At 33.2% G+C, this 9,623-nt stretch overlaps 1 protein-coding gene across 1 annotated transcript in view; it reads right to left on the reverse strand.

Annotated features, from left to right (window-relative positions):
* Positions 1-9,001, reverse strand: part of LOC110024757 — a gene marked incomplete at its 3' end in the record, with an annotated part of 56,453 nt that extends 47,452 nt beyond the window's left edge. The window contains 4 exon segments of the mRNA XM_020724904.1: positions 2,906-2,988; positions 3,062-3,178; positions 3,481-3,865; positions 8,724-9,001. Coding sequence (XP_020580563.1) covers positions 2,906-2,988; positions 3,062-3,178; positions 3,481-3,865; positions 8,724-8,848 — 710 coding nt within the window.
* Between the last annotated feature and the right edge of the window lie 622 nt (positions 9,002-9,623).

Genomic DNA, 9,623 nt, shown 5'->3' on the forward strand with positions numbered 1-9,623 from the left:
ATATATTTATGTCAAATGTCTCTAACGAGAATAAGAAGAAAGGAAGTTTTTCTTTGCATGGTATCAGAGCCCCGCACAATTTGTTCAACTTCGTCTTCATCATGAAATTGGATTAGGGCATCGTTCATTGTTCAGGTTCATCTGCATCACTCTAATTCGTTTGCTTCACTTGTCTTCGGTTGCTCCATTGCGTCACTTGTCTTTGGCTGCTCCATTTGTGCCTATCGGCTTCGACTTCGACTTTTTTTGCATCACTAGGCTTCGACGGCGTTGTCAATTTCGTCTGCTCAGCTCAACTTCTTCAATTGCTCGTTCGGCAAATTCACCTTCCTCTTGATCGGTGTAGTCTGCATCACTAGGCTTCATCAACTTCAAGGTTCATTGGATTTGTCGGTTATTTTGTTCGACTGCTTAGTTCGCCTTCTTCAGCTTCATTAGCTCTTTTTATTTGTCTTCAGCGTTCATCGAGTCAGTTGTCTCCTATGGCACAACATTGTTCTTCTCTGGAGTTCATTTCGCCCTTCGGCTCATGCATACCATTGCATTGAGGACTCCATGAGTGGAATAAGGTGACTCAATCTCCTTGAATATTCGTTGATAATCATGGTTGTAAAACATAAATATGTTGTGACAAGTTTGGTTTCATCGGTGGCTAAAATTACGGATAAAAAGTTAAATGGTGTAAATTATTTTTATTGGAATAAAACTATGAGACTTTCACCTAAGAAATATTTCTCAAGAAAATCACCTCATTGATAAAACTCAAGTTGAGATCGATTCAAATTATTCTGAATGGATGAGAGTTGTTGTCAAGTTGTTGATACAAATACGGAATTCTATCGAACTTGATCAATCAGTCATATTATTCAGTGTGATTGTGTTAAAGACGCGATGGAGAAACTGGCATTTATACTTTGTGGGAGAAAAAATATTTCTTGAAACTTTGATGTACGCTAGGAGTTCTACTAAGCTAACAACAACATCAATCTCTTAATACGTATCACATGCGCTTTAAACGTATTTATGAAGAGTTGAATGCACTATTGCCCTTCAATATTGATGTCCGAATTCGACAGGCTCAAAGAGAACAAATGGCTATTACAAGTTTTCTAGTTAACCTCAATCCTCAGTATGGAAGTGTCGAATCAAAGATTTATCTGACCATGGAATTACTACACTGAGAAAAGCCTGTACTAAAGTATTATGGATTACTCTGAGTTCTCAAGTTTGATCCGTACAGCAACCTAGTGCTCTTGCTAGCCAAAAAAATACAGATAATAGTAAGGCGCTGTTTGGTTCGGCTTCTGCTGCGCGGCGCAATAGTAAACCTCAGTCTTAGAGCAATTATGAAAGTGAAACTACAACTTCTAAAAATCAAGGTTTGAGAGTAGTTTGTTGTTACTGCCATAAACATGATCATACGAAGAAAATGTGTCAGAAGCTGCTCAAAAACAATCAAAAGGGTTTGTAATCACAGGCAGCTCACATGATCAATATTAATGAGGTCTCTCAAAGTCAGGAAACAATGATACTTGTCTTATTTCCTCTTTCACACGATTGATCACTGATGTTAGTACCATTTTAGTACCATAAATCAGAGGACTGATAATCCATATCTTTTTTCACTTTCAAAAATATATTTTTTCGTCACCTAAGCAGATAGATCTACCTCTAATGTTACATCTTATGCTTTGTTAGTACCATAAATCAAAGGACTGATAATCCATATCTTTTTTCACTTTCAAAGATATATTTTTTTCGTCACCTAAGTAGATAGATCTACCTCTAATGTTACATCTTATGCTTTCCAGACCACTCACTTTTTCAGAATTTTATCACAAAGAAGATTATTGCTAAAGGATAAGAAATCGTTGCATGTGTGTGTGTTTGGGGGGGGCCGAGGGGGGGTGCTAGAGCCATAGCCTGATCTGACACCTTATCTTTGTTTGAGGTTCATTATCGATTATGGCATCCATTTCAACCCATGCTAAAAAATTGATATCCTAATTGCAGCAATTGTAATCTTTAGATTGCAAGTTATGTCAAATTACTAAACATCATCATTTGTCTTTTGTTTCCAAAATTAATTAAAGACTTAGTCATAATTTTGAGTTTTTTCATTTTCATGCATAAGAACTTATCTTGTTTTATTTAATGGATTTTGATATCTTGTCACGTTCGATCACACTTTCAATTCATTTGCGCTGATATTAAAATTCAATTCAATGTTTCTGTTAAGATTCCGAAAAGTGACAACACTAAAGAATATTTTTCTACACCTTTTCAAACATACATGACACAAAACGGGATGTTTTAATAGTCATCGTGTGTTGGTACCTCATCCAAAATAAAATGGTTGAAAGAAAAAGTAGATATCTTCTTGAGATAATTAGAGCTATTTTATTCCAAACTAATATGCCCAAACAATTCTAGGTTTATGCAGTTTCTACTGCAATTTTTTTTATCAATCAAGTGTCCTCTGCGGTTACAGAACACTTACCTGAAAGCTCATGAAACAAGCATGGGGCACTCTCCTAAACATTGTTATGCCCATGTATTTGGATTGTGTAAGCTAATTTGCATTCAACCATATAAAACAGCTGAAGGGATCCTTCACTATGTTCATAGTTAAAAGATGCATGTCAAAAACAGGAAGTAGAGAATTGATGGTATGGAAGATGATAAATATTTTTATTGCAACAGTACATAAAAATACTGCAATGACATATTTCGTAAACACACAATCATCTCCGAGATGGTAAAGAAAAGGAAGTTGCAATCATTATAATTAAAAACAAGGATACTAAGAAACCACAGTGAATCATTGTTGAAGAAAGTCACAAATACACAGCTTTTTTAATTGATACTCAAAAGAAAAATAAAACAAAATTCAAGAAAACATTACCTCAACTTTCCCAAACTTCCAGCAAGGCGAAAGCCAATTGATCTAGCCCTTCCACTTTTAAGAAAGAGCAGAGCATAGACACCCTCAAAAAAAGAAGAAAAGAAAGTCAGCAACAAATTGCAATTAAGTAAAGAAAATTTCAGACAATAAACTTACCATATATTGTTGACTGCCAGCTAAAGTAACATCATGATAGCTGTCAATTTTCTCGAGAAAATTTTGGAACTCATTAACCAAAGACTGGTCTTCTAGAAGCAATGGATATGTCAAAACCTGCAACAGGTAAACCACCAAATTAGTTCTGAAGGAAGATGGTTGATCGTCACAAGGCTTTTCGATGGAATTTTATCTTTCTACTCATAAAGTTCAGATTTTTATCATCCAATCTATTCAATACACACTTTCAGAAAATGCAAACAGAATTCATAATTTTAAGAAAAATTGTTATGGATGAAATATAAATGGAGGGGCAGTCAGCTTGCTCAAGAACTCTACTGATTATTATTTCTAAAACTCCCGTCACTAATAAATTTAGAATAATAAAAATAACAAATAAGCTAAGCCCGACAACTTACTTCAAACATTATGCTAATAACTTCAACGCTATAAGAGTCAGTATCATATTCTCCATGTTTCATGCTTGCATTTATCTTTTCTATATGTTCTGCAACCCTTTCTTCATCAAGTCTACGTAACACTTTCAGAAGCGGGCCAACAGCATCCGCATCATACTCAACATTATAAGATTCTTGAGCCATATGATGCTGGAATATACACTGCATGCACTGCCCCAATTCCACAGAAACCCGCTTCCATATATGTTTCAAAGGTGAATCGCCGCTCTTGTCACTGAAGTAATTATGAAAAGTCTCCAAAAGGGGTCCCATTAAATCTGAAAAGCCACACCATATATGACTTTCTTTTGGTAAATTGGTTAAAAATTTATAACAATCCGAGAACCTGCGAGCAAAATAGAAAAATATTCTTAAGAACAGCGAAATTGTTGCTCAATGTCAGATGATAGTAACACTTACAAAGTTTTAGAATGTAAAAAAGTATGAATGTACTGAAAAATTATCTTCGTTTTTTAAGGTCCCTTTCTAAATTCTTCTTTTTTTTTTGTAGTTAAGACGTGGAAAAGGTATATTAAACTGTAAAATGTTACCAAAGATCTAAAAGTTGATTGATAAAAATACCGAAATAAAAAATGTCAAATCTTGAGGAAAAATCATGCAAATTATCATATTAGAAAAAAAAACTTTTAGTTACTTAAAATACCCAAGCATCGGTCGAAAATATAAATTGCTCAGGTATTCTTTGAATAAATTTGAAAAAATTGTGTTAAACTTCATGAAGCTTTAGATTTCATTATAATGATCTCCGAAATCAAAATCAAGATCAAAATGATTCTCTAATGCAATAATTAATGAAAGAGATAAACTAACTACTTAAACAAGCTAAATAGAACTAAAACAATGGTGCCCACTTTGATTCCATCAACTAGAGGTGCAAGTCAAGTCGGCTCACGAGTTGACTCGAGCTCAACTCGATAACAAGCTCACGAGCCAAGCTCATTGAGCATCGAGCTCAAGCTCAATCTCGATCTCAAGCCAGAATTCTAGCTGGTTACATAATCAAGTTCGAGTTTAATCAATTACTGACTCAACTTGTTGTCATGTCGGCCAGCTCGAGTTAATACGTTGTAGTTCAGTACCCACTCCCATTCCCTATTTTGGCAAACCACACAACAACCGCAATCTATAATACCTTAAGCCCTACTTATTTTCACCGCCTCTCTATCTCTCTCAATCTCCCTTTTCTTCTCTACAATGCATCATTTTGTAGTGCGCCTAACATTTCTTCTTCCTCTCTACCTCCCATTCGTTTATCAGGACTCAAACCTCAAGTTCGTCTTCTCCTTGGTCAATAGTCGACGTTTGCGACACCAAATATTGGATTCAACATAAGGTCCTCGCCAACACCAAGCACTAGGTGTTAAAAGGAAACGAATTCGTGCAAGATTTATTATTCTCCAATTTTTGCTAATTCATTTTCTTCTTTGTTTTAGGAAGCTGAGAAATCTTTCTCCACAAGGAAAATTTAATGAATGTATTGTAAATATTACATGTTTTTTCATCAATCGACTAATATAAGTTATAGTGCTGATTTTTTTTATGTTTAATCCCAATAAAAAATTTTTAGTGCTTAAATTTATCATATTGAGCTAACTATATTGACGAATAATAGTGCTCATATTAGATCAAATAATAAGCATAGTATATTATAGTCTTTTTTTTTAATGCTTAAATTTTATTTTAAAATAATTTAGCCCCGTAAACTTTCAAATCGTCGGATATTATAGTGCCTACTATTTCAAGCCAAAAAATAAATAAATGGGGCTATAATCAAAAGACCCAATTTTTTCGTACATACTAGAATTTTGATGTATACTTTTAATGCATATTAAAAAGAAAAATATACATAATAAAAATTAAAGATTACTTCTTGTAAGTATATTTTTTTACGAAGTTTATTAAGTATTATGTAGTCTATTTTAATAGATTAAATTATGCACGCTTTTATATTGATGGATCTAATGAATCTATTAAAATATCTTAATGTAAACCAAATATTTTGTGACAATCTAGAAAGACTAATTTTCCATTCACTTGATCTAGACTGGTAAAGTCAAACTAGATGTTAATAGGAAATCTAACTAACTAGGTCATTCATCTCTACTATGGCTCGTGCTTAACTAATAAAGGGTCAAAATGAGGCATGGAAATCAACCCCCGCATTTATACCAAATACGATGAGTACAAGCCTCAACCCTCTAAAACTCTCAAAAAGCAAAAAAATCCCAAATATTAAATCAAAAGTCAGAAATATAAAAAGCATACAATAAGCCTCCCAAAGATATAAGCCTCAACCCTTTTAGTTAAACATACACAAAGCCATCAAAGCCATCAAATTAAACCAAAACTCGTATCATCTTACAAAAGGTGAGATCGTATGACATGTTACTAAGCTTTCCTTGTCCTTGAGATTGTGGGTGCCCGTTATGGGATAAAATTCTTACTCTAGCGGGAAATCTTATGAGCAATAACTTTATTTTCCCCATTTTTATGAATTTGGGACAAATAACTAATCATTTGTGAATTAGTTATGACTATTACAAAACTTTGTCTTTAGTGTATTTGAGTCTATCATTGTATGATGTTGTTGCCATGGATCTCAACTAAATGGGCTTTTGTAACATACATCATAAGGTAGATGACATATATTTATTAGAAGATAAGTGTGCTTTTCCTTGTTGAAGGAAGTATCATTAATCTTTGTTTTAAATATACTTGCATGTTTAATTGATTTTCAATCAATCTCTATAAAGTCAATCATACCTTACACATTTATATAAAATTTTATGTTCATATTGTTATACCATCTTTATTGTAATTTGCACTACCTTATTAATCATTACATAAACTCAATGTCCTTTCAAAATAAATGATTAAATGACCTTATTTTATAAATGCATTAAGTTAGTTGATACAAAATAAAATTGCTCATTGCTAACTGTTAGTATGATGTAAACTTTTCTCGCAGGGTAATACGCAATATGTTATAGCACAATACTCATTGCAAAAAGATTTATATGACATATACTTGCATACTTGATGGATGAGAATTTTGATAGCAACCTCTTAATGATATGATTGCTAAGCCGAATCAAGCCCATAAAGTAAGGAACCTTAGGAGGTTATTAAACTCCATTACATTGGTGACAATCTTCCTAATGGTCAAAGTATTCCAAAATTTTAAACTATGCATTAAAAATACAACAATAGATGATTGATGCATGTACATGACTTAGCATTTGAATGCATTGGAGATCATTTTCAACATATATTTTTATAAATTCTTCTTTGTAAAAACTAAAATTGAATTGCTTCCATATATGATAATCTGTCATGTAAGATGGTTTTGGTACGGTGGTTACAACTGTGTCATGATATTGCATTGTTAGTCGAGCAAATTTCATTGATTATGTTGCATGTTGTTTCCTATCATTTATCTTTCATAAATCAACGTTATCAATTGCATTTACCCAGTAAATTAATTTATTGCTAATTTTCTCTTAATAGAGCATGACAAGTTGATCGATAAATGGTAATAAAAAAATGTAAACTAGGCAGCAAGAAGTATTTTGCCGTAATTACTTTTTCAGTGGCGTGTCTTTTTTAAGACTCTGGTGTAGGATTCAGAATGACTTTTTATGAGGTAATTCATTCATTTTTTTTATTATTTTGATGGTTTAGTTTCCGTTAGTGATAGACTGCTGAAAATTTATTTATTCACTAACTTAAGCATTTCATATATCTAATGATTATAAATTTCTTACATATGTTTCAATATGAATCATTTTACCATAAAATCAGATTGGTTTACTTGATCATGACTTTGTGGCTTAACCCGCAAGTTAGGATTAAGTGTTTGCATCATGCCCCATGTTATAAAGGTGTATTATATTTCAAACCAGAGTGTAGATCTATTCTTCTTTTCAAAAAACCAACTAAAATAACTTCAAAATTCTTCCTAATCCTGCCACCCGAATATGATTACATGTTTAATTCAAGTCTTTCCACGTTATAGTTAAAAAATATATATTAATCAATACTGCACTACTTTTTCATGATTTATACTTGACAAAGATCTTCAAAAAAATAATTAAATCTTACTTAATTGTTCTGTTGGAGTTGCATTCACACTTCTAAAACATTCATTCTCTTAAATAGTTTATGAAAACAATATTCTAGGTGAAATAATACCAAAAAGAAAGTTCAAAATGATACTCTCATCAAGGAAATTTAAGCAAGGGCCCGAATGAACATAATATGTAATCCTGATTTGCTATGCAGTTATAGAATTCTCATGGTCTGATTGTCCCAAGAGATAAAACTTAACTGCTTAAATGGATATTCTGAAAAGAGGGTTCAAGACAAAGAGAAGAAAGACTTCGTTAATTTAGAAGACCATTAAAGTGGAAGCACGATTCAAATAAAAACAACAAAGCATTGTTCCCACTAAGTTGGGGGGGTGGGGGGGGGGGGGGGGGGCACCCAATTCCCTATCTACTTAATGCCCCAATCTAAAGCCAAACTGAAAAACACCATGGTTAGCCGATGTGTATTCAAAGTTCAAAGCATAAAAATGAACAATTTCATCAATGGGAAGAGTTTCATTGTCTACTTGTTTATAAAAATCTAAATTTAGAATAACCCTCAACATTTAGTTGGTATATTAACTTTTCTTTTCGTGGTTGTGGTCAAGGTGAGCTTCTATATCCCTGCTTTTATGCACCTATCTTATAAAAAGCTGGCACGTCCTAGCAGAACATTCCTTGCTAATAAGTTTAGTTTACCTAAGCATTCAGATGCTTTACTGCTTCTGCTGCGCTCACATTATGTTTTTTCAGGTAGCAACAACTTCATTACCATGAATGTAGATTCTAGAGCGCTGCAGAAATAGGCGCTGTCGTTGAGAACCCAAACAGCTGCTAAAATTAGTGTCGGAAGAGGAAAATCAACTTTCTTCTAACAAAAAAAAAACATATATACTACTCATTTCATAATGCAAAATAATTCTGTCCTGTAGCTTGCACTCATATAAACTTGTATAAAGAACTCCTTCCCCAATATTTCCCCTATAATTATAATGTTGTGAGGGAAACCCGCAGAGAAACGAAACCAAATACCAGAAGATATAAACCGAATGAAACGATCCAAAGTTTAGGAAATGAGCATGGATGAAGGAATCTTACCAACTCTCCTTCGCAAGTCGAATCTGCCGCTGCTTTGTTGGGGACGGATCATCTTCGTCGTCTTCCTCTTGAATACCCATCCACCGATCGAGTAGCTCTCTTCTGCCGCACGTCCTCTTCGCCATGGGATTTCGGCGTAGACGGTGGCCTGGATACAACCCTATCGATCGAACCTAGCCCTCTTTGTGAACCCCTCCTTGGATGCAAAGAGGGTTTTGGGGGAAGATGAACAAGGCAAGCCGAGAAAGACTTCGGAGGGAGCGTGCATTTGGTGACTATTGAAGAGATTATTTTGTTAGTTTGTTAGGTATATTGATGCATACCCTATATAAATCACATAATTTTCTCTTACTCATTGTGATAAACATTAATATTTAGGGGCACTTACATGCATAAACCATTGAATTCTTATGTTATGTATCAATTTTAAGGTTCCATCAAAGTTTGAATAAGATTCAATGATTGTTCTATCATTATTCAAATATGATTTGAATTGTGTTGTTTTGATGTCTCGAGCTCTTCTTAGATCGACTTATTTGAATTATTGTAGTATGTATAGTATGTACATAGAGGTTGTGGTGGTTAGAAATTATAAAAATAGAAGTGTGATAAATAAATTATTAGATAATTCAATGATGATGACTCTTATCATCATTAAAAAAAAGTATCATAGTAAATATGAATAGTGATTCAATTTTTGAGTTGGAATTTTCTAGAAGTGAAAAATCATCTAAACTCAAAGTTTAGCAATTTTATTGTAAAATTTGATAGCTTAATAAGATGAACTCCATGGCATAAGTAGTGATCAAAGTTATGTTTAGATGATCCAAAATCAATCAAATGGAGTGTGTTTAAAACTTTTAAGACATCTATTGATATATTAGTATTGCATACATTCAC

This window comes from Phalaenopsis equestris, unplaced genomic scaffold, assembly GCF_001263595.1.
Source record: "Phalaenopsis equestris unplaced genomic scaffold, ASM126359v1 Scaffold000273, whole genome shotgun sequence".
Taxonomy (NCBI): domain Eukaryota; kingdom Viridiplantae; phylum Streptophyta; class Magnoliopsida; order Asparagales; family Orchidaceae; genus Phalaenopsis; species Phalaenopsis equestris.